Source organism: Mustela nigripes, chromosome 1, assembly GCF_022355385.1.
Source record: "Mustela nigripes isolate SB6536 chromosome 1, MUSNIG.SB6536, whole genome shotgun sequence".
NCBI lineage: Eukaryota > Metazoa > Chordata > Mammalia > Carnivora > Mustelidae > Mustela > Mustela nigripes.
Window position 1 is genome coordinate 68,502,940 of NC_081557.1, and position 25,870 is coordinate 68,528,809.

The 25,870-nt window shown below is 52.0% G+C and overlaps 1 protein-coding gene across 5 annotated transcripts in view; it reads left to right on the forward strand.

Annotated features, from left to right (window-relative positions):
• AMOTL1 (angiomotin like 1) overlaps positions 1-24,603 on the forward strand; it is a 112,678-nt gene extending 88,075 nt beyond the window's left edge. For all 5 annotated transcript variants that reach the window (XM_059413011.1, XM_059413021.1, XM_059413029.1 and 2 more), the window contains 7 exons: positions 1,473-1,618; positions 5,003-5,152; positions 8,410-8,600; positions 13,330-13,455; positions 14,075-14,301; positions 17,106-17,330; positions 19,040-24,603. In XM_059413011.1, coding sequence (XP_059268994.1) covers positions 1,473-1,618; positions 5,003-5,152; positions 8,410-8,600; positions 13,330-13,455; positions 14,075-14,301; positions 17,106-17,330; positions 19,040-19,146 — 1,172 coding nt within the window. In that variant the 3' untranslated portion in view covers positions 19,147-24,603. The remainder of the gene's footprint in view (positions 1-1,472; positions 1,619-5,002; positions 5,153-8,409; positions 8,601-13,329; positions 13,456-14,074; positions 14,302-17,105; positions 17,331-19,039) is intronic.
• Positions 24,604-25,870: the final 1,267 nt, after the last annotated feature.

Here is a 25,870-nt window from a genome sequence, read left to right on the forward strand (position 1 = left end):
GCATTCATTCCTTCGCTTCAGTGCCCACAGGGCTGGTCCTTCATGTTTGATAACTCTTGGTTAAATTCAGGGGTGACTCTATGAGGAAATATGAATGAAGGAAACCACTGGCACGCGCTGCTGGAGCTTCTAGACGGTGGTTTTCTGTGCTGTGGTGTGGGCACCGCAGGATCCATGTAACCCGTCAGAGGCATCTGAGTGGCGTGGGCCCCCGTAGGAATCAACCTCTAACTCCTGCTGTGCCACTGTTGTCATTGTGTGCCTTGTTTTTGACAACTATGGAATAGTGTGCACACAGTTTACGTAACCAATTTTTTTTTTCAGTAATGAGGTTTTTTTTTTTTTTCATGCCACTAGCATCCTCTTATTTATTTATTCATACATTTATTTTTAAGATTTTATTTACTTATCTGGGAGGGGCAGATGGAGCGGAAGAGAAAGGAGTTCAAGTGGACTCCGTGCCGAGCATGGAGCCCAACGTAGGGCTCGATCCCAAAACCCTGAGAACGTGACCTGAGCTGAAAGCAAGAGTCGGATGCTTAGCCGACTGAGCCACCCAGGCGCCGCTGTTGTCTTATTTAATTTCAGTGACTGCAACACAGTGTCTTGTAGGGTGTGAAGTCTTGTACATCGAGTCCATTCATGTCTTTTCCGTGTTATAAACAACATGACTAAATATTCTGATTTATTTTAAAAATGTGTTGATTTTGTTAACAGGAATAATATCTGATAAATAATACTGACCCCATGACACCGTTGGCCATCCCTGCTTCAACTGAGGTGGTAGTTAGTCAGCAGGAAGGCTGTGTGGAAGCCACCGAATGTCGGGCAGCCTTTGCTCTCCACGTACGAAGGGACCATGATTGCCATCAGTTACACGGTCGTGCAACAGGAGGAAAGCCATTTCCTAAACCAAGAGCATGTCCCTAAATCCAAAGTAATACCCTTTCCACTCTTGAGCAGAACTAGGAAAAGATGTGGTGGTGGGGGGAGGGGCAGGTCATATGGGAAGAGGCTTCAGCTCCGGATTGGAGGCCTGGGTTGGAGCTCCCCTCTGCTGTCTGGCCTCAGGATTCTGTGAATGGGAATATTAGTATTGTTAGTCCCTGGTTGCCGTTTCATTATGGGTTCTGAAAACGGAAGCAGGGGAGGTTGGGAGCATAAAATGAAATCCTAGGTACAAGGTTTATATGAAGTGTGAAAACAAATGTACAGAAGTGAGTTATGGAGAAAATGGGGTGTCCCTTTCGCCTCTGGAGCTGTGACCTGTAATGTATCTAGAGTTACCGAGGTTTTTGAGCAAATCCTTACCTCACACATCACCGCTATTAAGAGGGAGCAAAAGCAGTAATTCAACCCTCCGCGCTCTGCGTGCCTTTTTATTTCTAATCCCTGCCAGATGTAGACTGGCCATGAGCCCAGAGGGTGAGTGCTTTCTAATAGAGGTAGTTTTGTTCTTGTCTCCCTTCTAGACAAAGAATTCTTGAAGGAGAAGGAGAAGTTGGAAATGGAGTTAGCGGCAGTGCGGACCGCGAGTGAGGACCACCGGAGACACATTGAGATCCTGGACCAGGCTCTGAGCAACGCCCAGGCCAGGGTCATCAAGCTGGAGGAGGAGGTGAGATGGGGTTGGGGGCAGAGCCCAAAGGGCCTCTGTTGCCTTTACCCAACCGGCACCCCTCAGTGGAGCCAGCTCCAAGGCTTTGAGTCACGGGGAGGGATGCAGCAGGCCTCCCAAATCAAAATAAATGCCAGCAGAGTTTATCCAGCCCAGAGCCAGGCCAAGTGTGAATGGCAGCGGTGAAGGAGCTCACTTTCCCCCCAAATCCTGGCCTGCAGACCAGGGGTGGGCAAGCGGCCAGGGCTGGAAACAAATGGAAGGACTGTAAACCACTGGTACCTGTAGAGAAAAGAGACTAACAGTTTTTATTTTTTTGTTTTCGTTTTCTAAAAATAGTTTATTTGCTCCATCTTTGGGCTCTTGATTGCATTAAAAAAAAGCAGAAGTCTTCCAGTAGGGTAGAGTTGGTGTGGCATTCAGCAAAGCGGTCTCCAGTTTCCAGAAGTTGGCTCAGCTGGGCAGTGAATCCCCTGGTCTGGGAACGTGTGATCCCTCTCAAGCATTCTGGATTTGGTGGTTTCTGAAGAAATCAATCCCTTAGCTGGCATTTTGTGAGGCCGACTTTGCCAGGAATCCCGACGGTGGACGTCGATCGACCATTTCTGAGGGTCAGGCTGGGGGGTGCGGGCCGCAGACACGGCAGCAGTAAAGGAGGAGGAGCCTAGGCAGGAGGACAGCAGCCTGCACCTCTGGCCCCCACGCCAGCCAGCCCCCCAGGATACGGGGCCTGAGCTGTGCAGAGCCACTGCCGAAAGTGGAGACTCGAAGTCTGGAAGAGGTCTAAGGGAGGTATCCACACAGTACTGCCATCGGTGTTGGGGCGCAGCAGACAGTGTTGCTACTCATCCAGCTGTTGTCGAAAATGAAAAGCGGCTCCTTCAGAAGGCCTCTCCTGACACTGGCTAACTCAGGGGTCCCGGCAAATTCAGTCATGGTGCAAGCAGCCGAATGGGAATGTTGCTAAGTCAACAAGGGTCTTCTCCGCTAGAAGCCTTTTAAACCCACAGTCCAATACAGGACCTGCATTTTAAGTCTAGCATGAGGACCCAAGCAATAGCCCCAGAGGATTCCCAGTTACCACTGTGGGACCCATTAACTAGGATGTATATTTGGTGCAGAAAGCGACCTTAATCCCTAAAGGACGCAAGGTCTGCTCTGAGGCCAGGGGGCCAGCACTCTTCATTATGGTTATAACTGAAATGACTCAAGCGCCATCACCATGTGTGGAGCCAAGGAAAATTACAATTTTAAAAATCTTGTAAATTTAATATTTCTAATGAAGTACAAGTTAATGGGGAGCTTCCTAAAGACAGTTTTTGTTTTGTTTTTATAGTCACTACTGTGGATGTTCTTGTTGTTCTAGAAATCTTTGATTGCGTGTAGCTTCTCCAGCATCTCTCTTTGGACTTCCAGTGTCACTCCGTGATCTTATTCACATTTCTTTTGAGGGGTCTGAATTCAGTTCAGAGAGCTCATCCCAAGTGCTTACACTGACTCCAGGGCCAGACTACAGTGAATTCGAATCCTGACCCTGGAATGTGTCCCATGTGTGACCTTGAGCAAGTCATGTAAGCTCTTTAGTTCTCTCTCTTAGCTGGAGACGACCCAAGAGCAGTCCCTTTACTGATACCGGAGGATTCAGTGAGATCTTTGCATATAAAGCACAATGCTGGGCATGGAGGAACTTGAAAAACATTGGCTAATGTGAACTATTATTCTTAGTCCTCCCCATTCCAGTATACTCCTTGCTAGACCAAAGGCTGAGACAAAAGCGAATGAGACAGAGCCATGCCTTTGAGGATCTTGGAGTTTATGAGAAGTAAGAGTTCTCCATTCAACAAATATTTTTTGAGTACCTACTGGATGCCGGGTACTGTTGCAGGCACTGGGGGAACACGGTGGACCTTGGCCCAGCAGGGACCGAAAGGCACAGATCTCATGGCCCTTCTGTTCTAACAGCCACATGCCCAGAAAACTGGACAGTGTAGGATAGGGCAAGCAGTATATGAAGGGGACTCACAGAATGTTTTCTCAGCTGAACCATCTTCTAGCACAGAAGCCTGCAGTTAGTAGGTTCTCAGATGTCTATCCAACTGAATCAAGCCATCAGAAGCACAGTGGATGGATGGGGTAGATGGAAAATGTTGCCAAGAGCAGGTTTAGAGCAGGCTTTGAGTTTGCTGCTGCTCCCCAGCCCCCAAAGGTCAGAGGTCTCTCCATCCTATTCCAGTGGCTGTGGCCAGGATATAGGCATAGCACCTGCAGTGCAGCCTTCGAAGTGAGAAGCCACCGTTGGCAGCAGGCTCTTCAGTCACTAGCATGTTCCAGCCTGCCAGTGTGATCGCGGGCCGAGCTCAGGATCTGGATTCCCTGAAAAGCCTCAGCATACCCAGGTGCAGACAGGAGCTACCATCTGGTGTCTTCTCATGCATGACCAGATCGAGTCAACGTTTGGCACAAGTTGATTCCCAGGAAGTTAGAAAGGGGCCTGGGATTTATGGACGCGAGCCAGGCTCCTAACTGGAGGAAAACAAAGTCTGGGAGTGAGAGTTGACGTTGTGCATTGTGATTCTAAATCCGTGCCTGATGTGATATTTCCATAAATCCTTTTTACCTCAGTCTCCATCTCCTCAGTTGTGGTGGTGGGTGGGGGGTGTTCATTGTGCCCTTCCTGTCTGTCCGGGGCTGTCCACTACTCCCCTATAAAGGGCCCAGAACTCTTGTGAAGAAAGATACTCCACACGTATCTACAATAGGAAATTGTATCTTTATCACAAGTGTGTACATATACCTACAATTTCTCCGTGATAGTAATTTAATTTACAGTTACTATAGAAGATTCGAGAACTTCAGAAGAAAATAAGGAAGAGGAGAAATTCTTATTGTGCCGTACAGATAAATATGGGTGATGCTTTTAAAGTCTTCCTTTCCAGGCTTTTTTCCCAGGTTTTTGATGATAGGCAGGCAGAGCTGTGAGCATGTATGTGATTTTTTATTTGGGGTTTTTTCCTTAACATTATAAAATAAGCTTTTCCTTGTGGGCTTAAAAACTCTTTACCAACTTCATTTCCCATGTCTGCAGATGTTGACAGGATTAAGTAATCACCAAGGAGGGAGCTTAGAGCTGGACCCATGGCTGAAAGCAGGTGCCCTGGTAGGGGTTTCTCATTCCAAGCATCCCATTTGTTCTAGGTGTAACTGGTGTTGTTTGGGTCAGTCCTTTCTGTCCCAGCACGGCGGAGAGATGGCATTAGGTAAGGGCCATCCACTTGTAGTTCAAACACAATCCCCAGCTAATCTGACCCCTCACACCCACCTCCACCTCAGCTTTGAGAACTGCCGGTCTGAGTTCTCTGCTCGTCTTCACTGTCCTCTGCTCAGTTACGAGAGAAGCAAGCCTATGTGGAGAAGGTGGAAAAGCTCCAGCAGGCCCTGAGCCAGCTGCAGTCTGCATGTGAGAAGCGGGAGCAGATGGAACGGAGACTGCGGACCTGGCTGGAGAGAGAGCTGGATGCGCTGAGGACCCAGCAGGTGAGGCGGGGGGGCGACCATTCCTCCAGCACCATGCTGTGGTTTAGGTTGTGCACTGTGCATTGTGGACTCAGAGGGGACAGAGAGCTTCTGTCCCCAGCAGACCAACATCGTGGCCCATGGAGAAAAGGAACCAGGTGGTCCCCTCATTGCTGGGACAAAAGTCCTTAAAAGAGAGAAAGTGCTGACCCCTTGGGGGCTGGGCACAGGGGAATGCAGCTGGGGAGGACATTTGGGTAGGACTTTGAAAGATGAGTTTGTTGGACATTCTGGGGGACGAACGTCAGAGGTAGTGGAGGATTTTGCATAGGGGAGAGAGGTATGAAGCGGCGCATTCGGGTGGCTGGCAGCGGCTAGCTGGGGGAAAACGCATAGCGCTGAGGCATCAGAAGCAGGCTGGTGGAAGGCATCCAGTCAAGTTGAGAGATTGTATTTGTTCCTGTGGCCAGCAGAGAGCCAATGACCGGGAACTTTCTAAGCTGGAGAGGAATATACAGCAGGTCAGAAAAAGAGCCATCTCGTGGCCTCAGGAGGGTCTGGAGGGGAGACTGTGGAAGTCCAGGGGGCCATCCAGAAGGCTCTTGGTGTCCTGGTGGGATTACATGTGGGAGCTAGTAAAAGGGTGAAATGAGTCGGGTGTGGTCATCAGTGAGTTTTCTAGGTAAAGGAGAAGAAGGAGTTCAGGGCTCTCCCTAGGACATAATATTGGCCACAACCTCCTTCCCTTCTTTCTGCCAGTCACAGCTGTCGGTGTAACCTAGCTTCTGATGAGCTTAGAGTCCCACAGCCGAGCTCGGGTCCATGTGTTCCTCAGCGAGGAAAACTCTGCCGCTGGTTTAGACTCCATAATACACTGGCCAAAGACTCCTGGCTCCCGAGAGCGCCTGGGGCTTGTGTGTCAGCAGCCAATGCAGTGGGCAAAGCCCCCTGCACAGCTGCTGACGCGTGTGCTCGAAGTGGGAATCAGGGAAATGCAAGGCAGGGCTCCACGGAATTATCACTGGATAGAACATAGTGGTTGTGGTTGGAATACTTGAAAACACTTGAAAGCATCTGTTCGGGCCAGCTCAGCTCTTTCTCATGGCAGGCACACACATTTTGCTCTGGGTGTGTGTACTTGATGAAGGAAGGAGGTGTTAGTGAGATTGCCCAGAAAATTAAGGAACCTACCTGGCCTCCCGCCATCTCGGCTTAGTTGCGAGCTTGTAGGAAGGATGGGTCTGTCTCTGGACTTCTGAGCCATCTAGCCTATGCTGTGCACCCTGGTATTTAAAGGTCCACCTTTGAGTTTTTCTCGGTTAATGAGAACTTGACCTTCCCATCTACAAGGTAGGCTTCTCTGGTGCCTGCTACCTCGCTGGCATCTGAGGGGTACTCACGAGACTTTGGCCAACAAAAAGAGCACATCTCAATCTTTAGAGCAAAAGGGAATATTCTTTTCCCAGTTAATGTGCCAACCCACATCCTAGAGTCAGATGACTTATCCTTGGATCTCCTCTTTTGAGAGCTGTGAAACCAGACTCAACTCCATTACCCTTGTTGTTATAAGGGATCTCCCGCCACCACAGAAGTGAAATCATACTTAGCATTGTTGGAAGCTTAGAGATGAAGAGAAGAGGAAGGGAAATGAACACATTTAAGAATTCACTGTCTTCTCTTTCTTACAAAGAGCTCAAGATAATTTTTACATCTTACTACCACAGGAGTCCTGTGAGGTAGAAGAGAGAAGAGAGGGGGAACATTCTCAAAGAGGAAGATGAGGCACAGGGCAGTTGAGAGACCAGCCCAAGGTCATTAGCAGATTAGGACATCCATCATTAGTGAAAACATGAAGGACAGGAGATTGAGTCTGTATTGTTCACTGTGGTAATGCTAGCAGTAGGCACGTGGTGAGTAGATACTTGTGGACGAGCTGAGTGGGCAGCAGAAGCTGGCCTGCCTGCCCTCTCAACCTGTTTCTCTGACCAGCATCCTTATCCATTAGACCATGCTCTTTTTGTGTTATTGAATCCTGAAACTTGTGCTTTTATTTGAGTAACTCTTAATGACCTGACTCAGGGGCCCTGTGGAGGGATGCCTTGATCTCATTTGAGGCCGAGAGGATTTTGCAGAAATCAGCCAGCTGACATGACATCACATGGGGGTGACACAGAAGATGACGGGCACAGATGGCAGCCTAGCCAGGCCATGGGGTCTTTTTCTTGGAAACTTCCTAACTTCCTAACAGCAGGGGAGCTTCTCATCTCAATGGACTGGTTCATTTGTCCCCCTGCCTGAGGTCAGCGCCTGGCCAGATGGAGTCAGTGGGTTTCTGTACAGGTTGATGAGGACAGTTACGTGCTTTCTGCTCTATTCTTGCTTAAGTGTTCGGTACTAGACCAGACTCTAGAATAGCTGTAATTAATGCTTTAAAAAATGGAACAGAAACCTACAGGCTAGAGAAAGCCCCTGGGCCCATTTGCTCTGGTCTGTCTGGTAGGATCAGAGTCTGTGAGTACAGCTCATGTGCTGAGCTGTTGTTCCAGTTAATGGATGTGGTTCTGGGTAAAGCATTCAGGTACCCCACACTTTGCACCCAGCTCTGTGTTTACAATTTGTGGTCGCTGGAAAACTTGAGGGCAATGTCCGTTTCAGGACATGGAGTAATGGGGGGAAATCATTCTCTTCTAAAGGCAGAACCTCAAAACATGCACGTCATGCTATTTAGAGGAGATAATAGACCTGTGTTCAAAGGGAAGAAATCCAGAACATCCATATCCTTACTCGTGAGCAGTGCAAATAACACAACTGCTTTATTTCCTATCTTCCAGACCCAGATGGAAAGAAGGGGCTGAAAATGAGCTTGACTTTCACTCACAGGTTTCTGGTAGCACTTTATTTTGGTTAGCCCTTTAAGGTTGATAAAAGCCTTTCTTAGGTAGTAGCTAATTTGCTTCTGGGGCCCTCAGTGGAACAGACAGTCCGTCCTCTGTGAGCTACCACTGAGTAGCTAAGAGGAACTGGACAATTCATTCCACCTCCCAGAAGCTGCGTTGTCTCCCCTCTAACATCAAGATAAGGTGCATGAGGATTCGGGGTGGAAGAATTTGGACGGTGATCATCCTTGGCGGTAGGATCTGGAGGGTCGACATCATCCCCGTAAGAGAGGGAGCGAGAGCATGAGGACAGAGTGGGACTGTGCTGTGGGGTCCGCACACCCTCTGTACATGGTCTGCCCCATTCCCGCCTCAAGATGCATTATTTATCTTGCTTCTCAGAAACATGGAAACGGCCAGCCACCAGGTATGCCGGAGTATAACGCCCCAGCCCTCATGGAACTCGTGAGGGAGAAGGAGGAGCGCATCCTGGCCCTGGAGGCCGACATGACCAAATGGGAGCAGAAGTACCTGGAGGAGAGTACCATCCGGCACTTCGCCATGAACGCCGCGGCCACTGCAGCGGCTGAGAGGTAAGGTCAGCCCACGGTGCATCTGATGCAGCGGGTGGGGAGCTGCAGGGTCCCCGGGAGGGGTGCTGTGCTCTCTTGCCCACGCATGTGTGTCATGGGCCTGCGGAGATTCCGTCCTTGTTAAACAGGGGCCTGACTGGACGATGGGGCCGCCTCCGACCCTCAACCTGGGTCAGGTCCCACCTTCCCCAGGGGCCCAGCAGGAACTGTTAGTAGCCTCATCGTGCAGGCGAAGAAGCGAGGCTCTGTGAGGTGTGCTGGTGGATCCCCAGTCACACTCGCCAGGAGCTATGGGGCCACATGTTCCCTGGGGTCTGATATGACCCGAAGCCTGGTTTCTTTTGCTTTGAAACTGTTGCTGTTGTCAGTTATTCCCTCTGCTGCTTTGCTTCCTTTCTGTGGACTTCCACACAACCACTTCCTCCCCTTTGAAAATGAGTTTAGGGACGCCTGGGGTCTCAAGTCGGTTGAGTGTCTGCTTTCGGCTCCGGTCATGATCCTGGGGTCCTGGGATCGAGTCCCAGGTCAGGCTCTCTGATCAGTAGGAGTTTGCTTCTCCCTCTGCCCTTCCCCCTGCTCGTGATCTCTCTCTCACAATCTCTCTCTAATAAATAGAATCTTTTAAAAATAAAAATGAGCTCCAAATGCTTGATAATCGACAAAGGAATGCTGGTAAAGCATCCTCTTGTCTGAATGAGGGAGTGCTCTTCCCCAACTGCTGGGGACTACCTGCACATGGTCTTGTCCCCTCCCCGCGCCCCGACTTGAGGGGCCGTGCGTCCCACCATCAGGGCTCCCGCTGCCTCCCTGCCCCCTGCATTGGCTGTGGGCCCATAGATTCCATGGGCATTTCATTCACAGTTGTTTGTGATTTATCACAGTTTAGGGTCATTTCAAGTGGGGGAGACCCTCAAATCTCAGAGGAATGTCCCCGAAACTGGGCTTACTGGGGGATGTTGTTGAGCCCTTTGGGAGGGTGGGACCCGAGCCAGGTGAGGAGTAAACACAGGATGCAGCTCCATCATGTAGTTGGTGCCACGTTTTAGGGGCCATGTTGTAGGCCTCTTGGGGTGGAGGGCATGGGGGTACTCTGTAAGGTCTCGAGGGCTTTCACCTTCATTACTCAGGCAGAGAGAAGCCCCCAGCAATTGTCCCTCCAGGGGCTCCCCCCAGGAACTTGGAGCAAGAGCAGTGCCAACCCATGTGGGCACAGGTGTGTCCTCTGGGCGCCACAACGCGCTCACACCTGGAGAGACCCTACGGACTCGTGTGGAGAATGACCCCCGGGGGTCAGTTCCTAGTGCTCGGCTGTGAATGTCTGTATGAGGGCAAACAGCCCACAGTAGCCCCTCTGAGGGAGCCCCGGGAGCAGGCACAGACCCCGGAGAGGTGTGTCGCGTGGCGGAGCCCCAGAGTGACGGCGGGAGAGCTGGAGGGAATTGGGGCCTCCAGTTCCTGCCCAGGGTGAGAAGAGTGAAGCCTAGATTTCTACAGAGCTGCGAGGTATTGCTTTTCAGCTTTCTGTTTTCTGAGGCGGTAACTCACCTCTGTCTCGAGGAGGAGCCCAGACGGTCATCCAGTTACTGAAGCCTTTGGCCTTCCTTGCCCTTTTGGGTCTAATGCCCAGCTGTCCGCGATGGCCCTGGGAGTCACTGGCTCCGTGGGGTTGTTAGTGGAGGGAACACTGCACAGGCAGGCAGGGCCTCCCCACCCCCACCCCTTCAGGCTTCTTCCTCTGCTGCTGACTGTGGGCGTGTGATTACACATAAACCTTCCTGAGTGTCCCTGAGTTCCTTCAAAAAATCACCTGATTCCTGAAACAGAAATGGTAATTCTTGGCTGGTTAGGTCAGAGAACCATTGTAGCCCACCGGCTGAGGACAGGAGAGCCCTGGCAGCAGTGTAAATGTGTTACCTTGGAAACGGACTTGGGGTCCTTTGTGTGTCGTGGCCATCTCCACTCCCCGTGCTTTATGAGATTAAATATGTCTTTGGATCCTGGGCCCCGAGAGGACAAACGGGACTGGGATGTCAGACCAGAAGTCGGGGAATGAAAGGTCTGAGGCGTGAGACACCTGTGGTGGGCACCGGTCAGAGCCCGCGTTAAGCCACTCACCTGTGCTAGGCCCCGCCTTGCTCGTCTTCCTCCAGGCAAGGCACACTGCTGTGTTACCCACAAAGGATGGGAGTCCTGTGGGATTTCCCCAGCCCTGCAGCTCTCCTGTACCCAGTGTGGAGTCTCAGATGCACAGGTAGATCAAGGCCCTTCCACCAATGCGCCTGGCCCCCCCTTCTTTGTTTCCGCATGTGTAAATTGGGCATCTAATAATTCTGTGGGAACTCCCTTCCCCTTCCTGACCACTCCTTCCCCCCATCTGGGGGAAATCCATGAGATGAGGTCAGGGGGTCAGTCTGATCTCCAATTTTAATTTTCAAAGAAAACCTCTGTAATTTTGCACTGCTTTTTTTTTTTTTTTTTTTTTTTGATAGGGAGAAAGGGGAAATGAAGAATTTTTGAGAAAGGTCAAAATTCTCAGCTCTTGTCTAGATGCTCCTTGGCCATGTATGAACTGGTAAAAATGGCCAGCCATTCGGTTTGTAACTTTATACACACTGTTGCATGCTTCGTGTTTATAAGCAGTGATTTTTAAAGGAATGATTTTTGTCTACCGAACGCTTCCACCATCTTGGTGCCTTTTGGCACCGTTGATCGGAATTTTGAGGGGTTGGGCCTTTTTTATGGTTTTGAACCTTTTTACAGATCCCAATGCAGTGTAGTTAATGTTTTTGAGAGCAGCGTGTGTGATTTTACCTCCTGAGGTGTTTTGATCTAATTCTTCCTGCTATCCTTACGTGGCAGCATAAATATGAATTTTTTTTTTAAAGATTTTATTTATTTATTTATTTGATAGAGATCACAAGTAGGTAGAGAGACAGGAGGAAGCAGGCTCCCTGCTGAGCAGAGAGCCTGATGTGGGGCTCAATCCCAAGACCCTGAGATCATGACCTGAGCCGAAGGCAGAGGCTTAACCCTCTGAGCCACGCAGGCGCCCCCCAAATATGAATTTTTTAATTGGTGTCTGGCCTTGCGTGATTTTTCCAAAAGTTAATTGGTTGACAGTGTTTTCTTCAGCCACTGATTTCTGTGGTGGTGATTTTTGGGCACTGTAGGGTAAATTCATGACCTGCAGAATTGGCCTCAGAATTCTGCCTACGCAACAATACAGCAAAAACCTCCACCACCTCTTCCAAAGCGTTCTTTTGGCTGTCTGTGTGTTTAAAGCATTTGCTTCTTTTCTATGTTAGTTGGCCTTGTGCTTTATTTTCAGCTGCATTTCACACAAATATACTTGCATGCACCCACTTTGTTGGTTTATTTTATCTTTGTGCCTTTTGCTGAGGCCTTCTTCATAAAGACACGGGAAGTGGGGCTCCTGCCTTCAGCTCAGGTCATGGTCCCAGGGTCCTGCAGTCACACCCCGCATCAGGCTCCCTGCTTAGTGGAGTGTCAGCGTCTCCCTCTGCCCCTCCCCCTGCTCGTGCTCTCTCTCTCTCTCTCTCTCTCTCTCTCTCTCAAATGAATAAATAAATTTAAAAAGACACAGGAAGCTCTAGCAGTGCAGCGTGATGATTCAGGGCATGGACCGAAATATCTGGACTTGAATCTGCCCCACCTTCACTAACTGGGTGTTCTCACAAAGTCACCTCGCCTATTTATTCATCAGTACAATGAGGATAAGGCCAACTACCCAGGTTGCTGTGAGGGCTATGTGAGAGGCCATGTGTAGCGTGTCTTACTTACCCTGTCTCTGGTGTAAAGGAAAAGCTCATTTGTTGATAGCTGTCATTAGAGTGATAAAAGAAGGAGTTCTCTTTGCTATTCTTGAGTGTTCTAGAAAAACGCTATTAAGATTTTAAATATGATTGCAGCATTGGAATATGAAGTTCAAGAGATGTGAGATCTTTGGCTAGACCATTTATCAATTTGGCGTTCACTGGTCCGAGACACTAGGGCACCTTAGAATTGGAGATACACCTAGATCACTTAGATGGCACCATTCTCTTCTTTTTACCAGTCATCATTAACTAGGAGTGATTAAATTATCAAAAGCAGCAGAGGAGTAGTTAGCTTCAACCAGGCACCTGCTTCCAGCCACCCTGCACCATGTCTGCCACTCCCTCCACTTCAGCTCCTTGACTGGACTTTCCAGGGACAGCTGTGTGTCTCCATCTCTCTGCCCCGCCACTTGGCATGGCTGTCACACAGGGGCTCATGAAGCTGGCCGCGAGCTAGCCTGCAGGCTCAAGGGAAGATTTTGCCTGAGCCTCGCTGTCCGAGAGGCCCAGTGTGTGTTTCCAAGTATTTGCCGAGTCTCCGTTTCACTGTAAAATACTGGAATTGCTGCTAGGTGGGTGAGAAATCGAAATAGAACGTTGACTCTGATTGAGAAAGGATAAGTATGGAGGACAGGCATGAAGACACAAGTACAATGACAACAGCTTCCCTCTGTCATAGGGGGTACAGTAGGGGTCCCACAGGAGAGCAGGGAGTTTTGATCTTTGGATTTCATTTTGTTTCCCCAGACGCTGTCTTCATTCTGTCAAGTCTAGGGGGAGAGCTGGCCAGGATTTCAGAGAGGGAGAGGGGTTGAAGAGATACTGTCTTGTGGTGCCCTCAGATACCTCCCCAGGAGGATACGCGTCATTGTCTGTGTGTCCTGTGTTCCCAGGGACACCACGATCATCAACCACTCGAGGAATGGCAGCTACGGCGAGAGCTCGCTCGAGGCCCACATCTGGCAGGACGAGGAGGAGGTGGCACAGGCCACCAGGAGGTGTCAGGACATGGAGTACACGTAAGGGACCGCCATGTGCTCATGGCCACGCTCCTCAAGTACCACACAGGGCCCACCAGTCCCTCCCTGCTCTGAACAGCTGATGGGCTCAGCCACATACCCCCAAGTCTGGAAGGGAACCCACGTGCTTTCTGATTCTCATTTTGGGCCATGAGGGGGATGAAAACCTCTTTTCTCAGGAAACCTGTCTGTCTTGTATTTCTCTGTTCTCAGAAAACGGGGGCATTGACCTTTGTGGAAAGCCAACCCTGTGTGAGGCTTCAGAGTGGTTGAGTTTCCTGACTGCCCCTCCGGCCCCCATCCCCAGGGACCCAAGATCCTCTGAGTTGGTCCATGAGTGCACCATAATTCAGGAGGTCCCTGCCGGGAGGCCGCAGCCATTCTGCGCATATGTCCTTGGGGTCCCAGGAGAGGCCAGAGAAGGTGTGCCCTTCTGATCTGCTACGGAAGTTCTGTTTTGTATAATTTGCAGATTGTAAATGTTTGAGGACTCACGCTGCGCATAACTCTTCCTCTGAATTATAATTCAAGTCCCTGGGGCAGCCCAAGAAAAATGGTTCAGGTTTTTCTCGCCAAATAGCTTCTGTTTATGGCCGTTTGGTTTTGTCTTGTTACATAGCATTAAGAATCTCCATGCCAAAATCATAGAGAAGGATGCCATGATTAAGGTCCTTCAGCAGCGGTCCCGTAAAGACGCCGGGAAGACAGACTCCTCCAGCCTGCGTCCCGCCCGCTCCGTCCCGTCCATTGCTGCGGCCACGGGGACCCACTCCCGCCAGACGTCGCTTACCAGCAGCCAGCTGGCCGAGGAGAAGAAGGAGGAGAAGCCCTGGAAGGGGAGCATAGGTGAGCCCCACACCTCCTTCAGGCCAGGATCGGAAAAGCAAGAGCTACACAGATGTGGAGAGGCGAGCCCACCTGGTCGGAAACCCTGACTGCGAAGAGTGTTTGTTTTTGAACCCGGGTCTGTGGGAGACCCTCCATGACCGTGGAAAGGGTTCTGACCCTTTGGCGGTCCCCAGCTCTGCCATTCATGAGATGCCGAAATGTCAGAGTATCTCCGCGTCTATTGACCCATCTGTGGATGGCGAGGATAATTGGTCACCCTTTAGTTGTGGAAATTAGACGAGATATATGGAAGCAAAGCTAGACTACAAGAGTAGCTACCGGCCCTGGGTTGATTAACGTCACAGTCATTGTCATTATTGCTGAAAGTCGAAGTAACCCTCACGGCAGAAAATGAGAAAATCCCAGAGAGGTCAGGCTCTGGACTTGGCTGCACTTTTGCATCTGTGTCTGGAAAAGCAAGGTCCTGCTTTCTGCCAGGTGGCTGAGCTGAGGGCAAAACGAGAGAATGGGGAGAAAGTGCTTTGGAAGCCATGCTGTCAAGCATAAGGGGTGGTGGGTGGTCGTTTTTGTTGGGTGGTGGTTGCAGAGGTGAGCTCTGCCGATGGGGTCTTCCTCAACCTCAATGGGTTTGCTGGGCACGGGCAGCCCTGCTGAGAGGGCTGCCGGAGCCTGGAGCGGAAGCAGGCAGCGCGTGCCCGGACACCCGTCTTGCTCTCTCTTCCCTTGAGCTCCAGCGGCTCCCAGGCTCTGGCCCTTCTTTGATGCCTTTCCCTGGGTCAGAGTGTGTTTTGTTTATCTGTGGAGCTGAGAGCCGTCTTCCTCCGCACAGAACCCCAGAGGAGCCTGGCCGCTTTGTGCCAAAGGGAATAAGGGCTTGCAGAGTGGACCAGCCAGTGTTGAGGGATCAAAGGCGCGGCCAGAGTCTCTGGTTGCCGTCCCTTCACAGGTCCCTTCAGCAGCCCCTGCCCGCCACAGGAATGCACTTCAGAGAGGACATGTGCAGATGGCAGCTGGGGTCATCAGAGACCCTCCCAAGGGCCCGTAGCTCCATCCCCTGGTTAGAGAGCCCGGGGAGTAGTGCTCAGGCCAGTCTGGTACAGGAGTGGGAAGTGTGCTGGGCCATGATGGGTCCCTCCCTGCTGCAGGCGGTGTGCGACATCCAGCCAGGCAGGCGAGCCACCGCTGTCTGGGGCTCTCCTCGCTAGCATTTGGCATGTCTGAAGCAGGCCCAGGAGACCGAGGACCCGTCCACAGGAAGGGTTGCTGTGTTCTCTGCTCTCGTGTTCTCCTCATGATTGTGACTGTCCACGCGTCACAAAAAACCAAAGGGCTGAGCAGAGGGACACATTCGCAGTTCCCAAATTGTCTCCACTGCCTCTTGCTTCCTGGGCTCCGGAAGGAGGGAGGGGTGACCGTGTGTATGTCCTGGATGGCCTGGGGCTCCCCGGCAGGCTGACTGGCTGGTGACCTCATTCCATCAGAGCATCCTTGTCAGGCCTTGGAGGTTCAACAGGCAGGGTGCAGGGATCCAGGAGCACTGGCTGGACTTGGTGTCAGGCACAGACACATCTGAATCCCGTTTCTGTGGCTTCTTAGCTGTGAGAGGTTCATTTCTCTGCATTCTCATTACCTTTGCCATAAAACAAAAGATAAGGACAGGACCTGTGTCAGAGGAGCATTGTAAAGTAGAAAGTGAGCTGGTGTGTGAGGAGCAGGTCGCCAAAGACCCTTGTTCCTCGCAGTGCAGTGCAAGGACCCCCAGATCACCTGGGAGCTCCTTAAAGATGCGGAGTCCCAGGCCCCACCCACGGAGTCACACGGCACTTGAACAGTGTGTCCAAGAAATGGATACACAGTTACATGTGACGGCCCTGCTTGTGAATGGGCACCTTGAAATCACCCTGGCCAGGATCCTCTCTGGATGGCTGGCTCGTTAAGTGAACAGATACTCGATTGTGCTTACTACCACCTTTTCTGGGGGCTAGTGTTCTGGGATGCTGGCGCTTTCCGGGCAGGCATGCCCTGTGTCACTGTTCAGAAATACAAATGTTGTTTTCCTGGCCAGCACATCCCCTTTCCACCCCAGTGCCTGCCTAGGGCAGCAGGGAGGAGGAGCAGGGCTCAGTGACCCTGTCCAGAAGGCCAGCTGGCTCCCTGCTTCCTGGGGGCGTGGCTCGCCGCTGCAAGGGATCTGCTTTGGGGAATAAAGAGCACGACTTGGTGTTGCCCTGACTGCGAAGAGTATTTGTTTTTGAACCCAGGTCTGTGGGAGACCCTCCATGACCGAGAGTGGGGCAGTCTTCTGGGCTGCTCTCAAGGCCCCTGGGCTCCATGTCTCAGATCCGGGAAGCCTTCCGTGTTTCTTCCGCACACACATGCTGCTCAAGGCTAGCCCTCCCTGGGCTGTCGGATAGCCTCGTCTCCAGAAAGCCCGGCAGGAATGCCCCCTCCCCTCGGCATGGGCTTTGAGGCCTCTTCTACTACCCTGGGCATGATTTTATCCTAGTGTTCCTCATAATTCATCATTACCAGCTTACTTAAGAACTACTCTTCCAAAACAAACAAACAAACAAACAAACAAAAAACCCAGGGAGTTTTAGAGACGGGGCTCTAGGTCTTTCTTTCCTTTCTTTTTTTTTTTTTTTTTTTGTTTGTCCTCTTATCAGGCTAATGATAAGTGCTTATAAAGGACATGATAAATGAGTCAATGAATGAGGCTGTCCTCAGGCGAGAAGGAAATGAAATTTTTGTTTGTGTTTCTTCCGAGATTGGCATTAACACAGCTATCCTTGTGTCCTCAGGGTTGCTGCTAGGGAAGGACCACCATGAACACGCCTCCCCCGCCCTGGCCAGCAGTGCCCACGCAAAGACGGGCAGCAAGGACAGCAGCACCCAGACCGACAAGAGCACTGAGCTCTTCTGGCCCAGCATGGCCTCCCTGCCCACCCGTGGCCGGCTGAGCGTGACCCCTTCCAACAGCCCCATCCTGAAACACCCGGGGGCCAAAGGGACTGCGGAGAAACCGGGTATGGCTTCTTCCCTCCCTTTACTCTGAGAAAATCCAGAGAACTCTGACCAGAGAGGGAGCCTTTGGTTGGGGACTGAGGGGGTAAGTGGGGGAAGGGTGCCAGGAATGCCAATCAGCTCTCACTTCATGGGGTTCTTTTTTTTTTTTTAAAATGACTATTTATTTGTCAGAGAGAGAGAGCATAAGCAGGGGAGCAGCAGCCAAAGGGAGAGGGAGAAGCAGGCTCCCAGGAACCTGGTGCGGGACTCAGTCCCAGGACGGACCTGAGCTGAAGGCAGCTGCTTAATGGACTGAGCCACCCAGGCATCCCCATGGGGGTTCTTCATAATTATGCTTACCCTGATGCACTTTATTCTTACGGGAACAAAATATGTATAGACACTTCGGTTTGCCTTTTAAACGAAGGTACCCTTTTAATGGATGCTTTGTAGTCAACGCTTCCCCAGGGGTGTGAGAATTGACCCACTGCGGGGTGTTTGGGAATGAGAAGCCCCCCAGCTTGTGTGGGAACTAGTGCCAGGCACCAGGCACTTCAGAGTTACTGGGTATGCAGATATTGCCTTCGAGGGGTTCGCCCTTCAGGGATCCAGGTTTAGGGGCGCCCTCCCGACTGAGGGGGAAGGCAGACTTGACTGCAGGGCAGGTAGACTTCTGGCACAACCCTCACACCAGCAAGAATGAGGTGCTTTAAAATATTTAGGAGAAGACAGCCTGAGCGCGGTGGGCTTGCCGTGAGTCCAGAGCATCCGGGGAAAGACCAGCTGTGCCTTTGGGTTAATCTGAGTTGTGGTTAGCCCTCCCGAGTTCTTTGGAGGAGGTGGGGCTCTCGGGGGCATAAATTAACCATTTCCTCCAAGGGGCTACTTGAGTTTCAGCCGTGAAAGTAGACACGAAAACATAGCATTGTCATTTTATGAACATTTAATTCTTTTTTTTTTCTTTTAAGATTTTATTTATGGGGCACCTGGGTGGCTCAGTCAGTTAAGCATCTCCCTTCGGCTCAGGTCTTGATCCCAGGGTCCAGGGATTAGGCCCCCCATTGGGCTCCCTGCTCAGTGGGGAGCCTGCTTCTCCATCTTCCTCCAGCCCTCCCCCACATGTGCTCTCTCTCTCTCTCTCTTTCTCTGTCAAATAAATAAAATCCTAAAAAATATTTTTAAAATACAGATTATATTTATTGTATCAGAGAGTGAGCTAGTGCATGCACAAGCAGGGGGAGCAGCAGAGGGAGAGGGAGAAGCAGACTTTCCGCTGAGCAGAAAGTCTGATGTGGGACTTGATCCCAGGACCCTGGGATTGTGACCTGAGCTGAAGGCAGATTCTAAACCAACTGAACAGCCCGGGTGTCCCTTGAACGTTTAATTCTTGAGACACACTTTTCCAAGGCAAGGAACACGTGGAAAGGACGTGGCTTGTAGGCGCAGGATTGGATGGTTTTGCAGAGAAGGAGATTGGCTGCGAGGGGCTCTTCATACACATCCCTAGGGCCCTCTTCACACACTTACCTTCCCCATCACCACCTGGTTCTGTTATTCCTGTCTGAATCCCAGGGCCCATCATTTCGCTCTTCTCCATGGTGGGGTGCGGCCTCCTCTGCTGAGGCTGGTGGTGAGCGCTGGGGTTGGAAGTGGTTCCCTGGGAGAGAGAGCTGGTTGGCCCCATGCTCTTCTGTGGGACGGGCTTCTGATGTCCCCTTCTGTTTGGCAGAGAACCCTCTGGGCCACGGGAAGTCCCCTGACCACAAAGGCCGCGTCAGCAGCTTGCTCCACAAGCCCGAGTTCCCCGACGGGGAGATGATGGAGGTTCTCATCTAACGTCGGTGTCCTGCTCCTTCTTGGAGGGGCTCTTGACAAATGAGGAGGGCGGCCGAGAGGCAGAAGAAAGATTGAGAAAGTCGTGGATGGAAAATCAGGAAGGATGTGAACTGATGAAGATCTTAAATTAGTAAGAACGCTTTTTATAAACGTTTAAAAAGAAAATCAGGAGACCTACATGACTGAAGACGAGCATGCTATGGATTCGCGTCACTTACGGTGGAGGAGAAGACGCATGTAGGCTTGGAAACCGAGACGTCGCAGGAAGTGGGATTCTCACTGTGTAGAAAATGTATCTCTCGGGGAGGGTCTGTGTACACCTGCCCTCTGGCTATAAACACATAAACCTGAACGTGGATCTTCCGTGAAATACCCCCCCCCCTTCTCCTTGCCTCTTAGCATGTTTATTTTGGGGATCATTATTTTTTTTTAAAGAAGAACCTCCTAGAAATCTCCGAGAGCCTCTCTCGGCATCCTGTCATGTCACCTGTGCCATCAGGGTTTCCTGTGAATGTGTGTGGGGTTGGCAGCGAGAAGCCGTGTCTGCGTGATGGACACTTAGAAGGAGGTTCTCACCCAACTCCCTGCTTGGTTTGGATTTTGAGGAGACGGTGGGGCTTCTTAGATTTTCCGGATTCAGCAGGAAAAACCCGAAGCAGGAAGGGAGCGTTCTGATCTTGGTGCTCAAATTCCCTAACTGCTCTCAGTTTCATCTCTTCCTCTGCTTCATTCTTTCATTTTATTCTTCTTTGCTTTCACTTCCTTTCCTTGTTACTACAACACGGCGGGATTCCTCAGGTCTGGGATCTGTTAGAGCAGAATCGGATTTCTGCTTTGTAGTGACCAGTGGGACAGAGCCGTGTGCTGGAGGCCTGGCCGCCTCCTCCCCCTTGGAGTCACGGGGCTCAGTGCGACGGGGAATGAGGTGAGTGCCGGTGAGGCAGAAGATGCCACGGTCACTGTGACATCCTGCGTTCAGATCGTGGCCCTGGCTCTTCTGTCTCACATCTTGCACAGAGCTCTGTCCTTTTGCCCCGTTGCTCTGTTGGGCTAATGGGACTTTCAGGACTGCCCTCCAGGAAATGAATGACACTTGGGACAGCTTGCATGACTGCCTATAGTCCAAGCCTGTTCACCTCACTCCCCACCCCCTCGCACTCCTCTGTGTGCCGTGGACAACCGCGTAGATCTCCATGTTAGCATGTCAGTGTTTCTGTGCCACGAACTGGCTTTGTGACCTAATGGGCCAGTATATATATATAGTCACAGGTTGCGAGGATTCGGTGTGGGGCAAGCTGACTAAAGTAGGACAGAGCATCATGTCAAAGAGCCAGGAGTGAAGGGGGTCGGGGGCCCCTGACGCCTCAGATACTGGCTTTCTTTACGAATCTGAAGGGTGCTAGATCAGGGGAGAGGAGACGCTAGCCAGGCTGGCAGACATTCTTGGGGATACTTTCCTCTCTCCAGGTCAGCTGGACCCTTCTCATCCCAAGCCCTTTCCTAAAGGAAAAAAAGACCTGGGTTGAGACTTTCTCAAGTCCCACCTATGTGGAGCCCTGGACACAACACTCCTCCGGGAATTTTGCTTGGGAGGCTTATTTTAGAGTTGGTCTTGGGGGTGTCAGGAGGGGGAGCTATAGCCTCCCCAGAGGGAAGTGGTGGAGGGAGGGCTGCAGCGTAAACCAGAGCGGGGAGGAAGACGGCCGTGGCCGTGGCCAGAGCAGGTGTGGCATGACAGTGAGCAGGACTGCCCCTTCCCAAGCCCGGCTCTGTGGGGGTACTGAGCTCTGTGTGGTCTCGGCCTCCTCTGCTCCCATCAGGCCCGGGAAGCTGCAGTGGTTCTGGCGGCCAGGCCGCCTGCCTTGTGCTGGGGCTGTGTGAGTGTGGATGGTTGTGGGGATGGGGAGGGAGACCCCAGTCTCTGCTTCCCATCATTTTTTACAGGTGGTGAGGTTTAGGCGATGGGGACGCTTTCTCTTAAGGATGTTTTGACTCCTTAATTAATATCACGAATGGACCAGGAACGAATGCAAGTGTCTAGAGGCAGGAGGGCAAGTCTCCTCGGCCAGGCCCCACGGCCCACACCCGGGCCACCTCAAACATAGGCGGTCTCTCCTAGAAGTGGGTAAAAGTGGGAGCCACAGCCTGGTGTTCCCTAAGCCTTGTCTCTCTACTCCGGCACACCCTTTGCCTCCAGGCCTGGGGGCCGGCCTTGGTCGCTTCTTCAGCTTTGCTGTGATCGTCAGGACTCTTTTTTTCTTCTGACTTGCTAAGTCTCTCCCGTAAGAAAAGGGATCTCTAGCTTTCAGATGTGTTCTTTTCTGGGAGATTTCCTGCCACGCCAGCCCCCTCCCCCAGCCCCCGATGCTTTTCATGTTCGAAGCTTTCTGGAAGCCTCGTTTGCCCATAGGAGCAAGGGATCACAAACACTGAGCACTTGCTCTGCGTTCTGGGCCCTTTACAATCCTTTATCTCATTTGATTTGCCGAAAAAGAGCTACCAGTTGGTGCTGGCTGTAGGCAAGCAGGGTGGTGAGCATCTTTTCATGAGTCCTCGAGCCGCCTGGAGAGTAAGGGCTGCTTTAACCTTATTTCACAGACAAGGAAACGGGGGCTCAGGGAGGTTCAGTCCCTCTCCAAAGGCTCACAGCAGTGGCATCTGAACCAAGGGCCTGAGAAGAGGGGAGCTGTGCCCCCATCACAGGCTGGACTGCCACCGACACGGGTCACAGCCATCTTTCATGCCATGTCTCAGCCGGGTTTGGCCCCAGCTGTGATGTGCAGAGCGCACACGCACGCACGTGCACGCACACACACCCAGCTGCCACACCTCTCGGGAACCTAGGAGGAGGACTTGAGCCCAGAACTCCTAGAACTGCCCATAAACACGAGGTACAGATGGAAGTCTCCGTGTTCCATCATACGCAGGGCCGCAAAATCCACTGAAAAAAAACCCCTGTGCACTGCCCAGAGGCCTGGATGGCAGGATTCTGTGGTGTCTACGGACCCCTCGAGTCCCATCTTGGTGTGAAGGGTAAAGGCTTTGCTTCATGTGAAGACCTGCCGGGGGCACTTGGCTTCCTCCCGGAACGGGTGGTCTGGCAGTTTCCGCGTGTTGACCGGGGTATCATATGGAAGGGATCCGCTGGATTCCGGAAGATCGTCGCAAAGCAGGTGCAGAACCTTGTCTTAGCTGTTTCTTCTCTTGGCTTCTCTGCGGCCTGCCAGAGGCCAGTGGCCAGTGCCCGTGTGCTCTCGGGCCCCTTCTAGGCAGGCCTGCAGGACAGGGTTGCCTCATCCCTCACAGGGCATTGGCTGGAGCGCACAGAGCGGTGGGGCCCTTCTCTCTTCCATCCTGTGGGGCCAGCTCTTAGGAGCACATCCTGGGTTTGACGGCACAGGGCTGGGGTCCGATAACCAGATAGCGGCTCCTTATGAATTCTGATCTTGGAACAGAGACCGCAAGGGTCTGTCGCTCAGGGGAGAGGCTGTCACGATGGCTGCTGCAGACGAGCTGGCCATCACTCCCCTTCTCCCCCTGCCCGGGTCGTCGTCAGCCCCCGGTGTTCTTCTGATGCCGCAGGCTGATGAGAAGACAAACTGGGTCCCCAGCAGCCTCGAGAGTCGCAGAGACGTCTGGGGAGGCCACGTTCCCAGGAGGCCATGAAGAATGGATCGGGGTTTTAAAAGGTTTCGAGGCAGGGAACTCCACCCATTTTCCAAAACCAAAGTCCTGCTGCAGTCTGCCCTGGAGTTCGGGGAGTGTGCTGTGAGCTGCGGTAAACTTGCCCTCCTGAACAAAGGGTCCCGTGGCCATGCTGAGTGGGAGCCCGTGGGTATCCTTAACCGGTAAGGCCGTCCCGTAGCCAGAGGGCATCCAGCCCGATGCTGGCTTCGCCCGAGGCAGCCCTGGCAGATGCTTTATAAATGTGGCTTTTCTTCTCTTCTTTCTGCTAATTAATTGATGTGTTTAAAATGTCTTCCTCCAATGAGAGGACTGTTTAATCAGCTTGCCGCTGAGGTCTGGCTCCACGGGGAGATGGGTGGAGTCATTAAGAAGCTTCCAGAAGCTGACAGTTGGGAACATGTAAAAGGTCAGCATTTCAGTAAATGGATTTCTTCTGGAACGAAGAAGCAAGTTTTTCTCTCCTCTTTTTAAGTAGGATATCCTTTTCTTGTTTAGTAATTTAATGATTTATAAAGACGTGTGTATGTCCGTGCATACGTATGAGGCATGACTGCAAGGTTGTGTGTCGGGTTTCCTTGCTTGATATCCGGAATATCCATGTATTTCATCTCACCCCTTAAACGGTGACCCTTTGGGAGACTCTGTGCTGATGGCTGTCCCCAGGAGAAACAGTTTGCCCATGCCTCTGTGAGAATGGCCTCTAGGGCCTGGCCTGGCCTTGATTATCCTTATCAATGAGAAATCTTCCTCCTTTGAGGATGGATCTAAGTTTGGAAATCATCCCAGTTGAACAAATAACAGTGGGTGATGAAGGTCATACCATTTTTACCTTTCAAAAAAGAAAAATCCCAAAAACATTCTTTGGAATCGGTCTTTGGACTCGTAGAGCCTCTCAAAGTGACCCCTTCCAAGGAGGACAATAGGCATCAGTACGTGTAACTTCTAGTGGGTTCGCTTTTGAAAATCTCTTCTCTTGCCATGCCTTGTATGTGTTCGCGCCTCTGCATACACGCGGGTGGGGGCCGTAGTCCTTAGTGGAGCGCTCCGGCAGGAGCTCCGTAAAGCCTTGTAATATTTAAGCGCATGTTCTTATCGTGTACTGCGGTGACCGAGGTGTAGCGTTGTCATAAAAGTGCTTCTTCACAGAATTAAAATACTCTTCTCAATACCGTGAGGTACATTCACTGCATTTTCTCGTATCAGCTCTCAAAGCGCCGATGCTCGGTGGTGTGTGTACGTGTGACTTTGCCTCGGAATCTGGTCGCGTAGAGACACCTGCAAGGATTTATTACAAAACAGAACATAAGCAACTTTGTCTGCGGTGGTGTTCTTGGAATGGAGGTGTTTTCCTCCTGCTGTGGGGGGGGCCGTGGTGGCACCTCCCCCACGGGGCGCGTATGGGATCGCTGTGAGCGCCTGGGAACCCAGGGCAGGCGCAGGCAGGGACCTCAGCCACCTCTCGGACAGCCCTCGGGCGCCCGTGCTCCCTGCCCGCACTGTGTCGTCGCCGTGATTGGGGGCAGCGTGCTGTGTTCCCGCTCGTGGACTCTGGCATGACCTTTCGGCATCTTCGTCCCACGGAAGGGTGTCTGCAGAGCTGCACGGCCACGTGGGTCTCTGTGCCGAGTTGGGGGGGTGTGATGTCCAAGAACGCAGAGTGCCCCCCACGGCCAATGTGGTTTCTGTTGGTCAGCCAAAGATTTTCCTATTCTTTGCTGCTTAAACCTGTGCCTTAATATTGTATATAATAAAGGGATAAAATGGCTCTTCTCTCATGCTTGCTCCTTTCTTTCCCCCAAAACGTACATGCTTGTTGAGTTTAATGTCCTCTCGTGGCTTGGAAGCAGCCTCGCTCGCCGTTCTGCTTCTAGAGGCATCCAGTGTCCCCCCCCCCCCCTCCCCAGGCCTCCTGCTTCCACCAACACCCGGTCTTGATTCTCAGAAGGAAATGAGTCATCCAGACCCCTGGAGCTTGCCGCCCGCCCACTCCCAGCTCCTGCAGACTGATGAGGAAAGGGTAGACGCAGGGAGGCTGGACCCCGGAGAGGGCGCTACTTCGATTGCATCAGAGCGTCCTCTGCTTCGGTTCCGGCTTCAGGAACCTGCCAGGGGCCACTGTGCTTCAGGGGAATCAACCCAGAGCTGAGACTCGGCTGGAGTCAGATGTGTCTCTGAGCCCCACGGTGGACGTGGGGGTGGGGTCTGCCTTCTTGGGGTTTTGGGGTCGCAGGAAGAGTGAGGGCTGTGGGGGAAAGGAGGCATGTGACGGGCTGGTGACACTGAGGGGGGCATCCACTGTGGAAGCAGGAGCACGGGATAAATGCTGCGAGAGTTCCCACCAGAAGCCCCCTCCCAAGAAGAGCATGAGCTGGGGAGGGGGAGATGCCCGGCACATCCTCTGCTCATGCCTCTCAAAGGGGTGCCTCGCTTCACTCCCACCCCTGGTGAACATGGGAGCGACAGGGGTAACAGTGACTTTTAAGATTCCTAGACTCAACATAATCAGGATTTAGGTCAGTGGTGGTGGAAGAAAGAGCTTTCTATCGCCACACGATGTTACTGTTGGATTGTTTCTGTCCCTCTTAGGGAGCATGGCCATGTGCTCCTGGGAGGCAGACATCCAACCCCGTGTCCAGGTGGCCTGAGCTCTCTTGACCAGCCTGTCACCCCCTAACTCTTTCTTCCCTTACGGTGTCCGGACAAGGCCCTCCCCACCCGGTGTGGAGTTCCGTCCAGGGATGACTTCCCAGGGTCTCAATGTGCAAACAGAATGTAAGGCTCACAGACTGTGTTGTCGGGTAGTTTGGAGTAAAAGAACGGGAATCCTTGTAGCCCCATTGGGAAGTAAGAGCACATAACTTCGAGTCCTGATTGCTCTCCCCGCTCCGACTGCGTGAGGGACAGTGGACTGAACATTCGCCGAGCTGGCTTTTGACTGGACATCGTGGCCTCTGCAACCTCCAGGGTTCTTGTGACCCGAAGTCTTCACCTGAGTCTCAGATGAGGAAACAGGCCGGCTTGTCCCTACTCCCTCGGT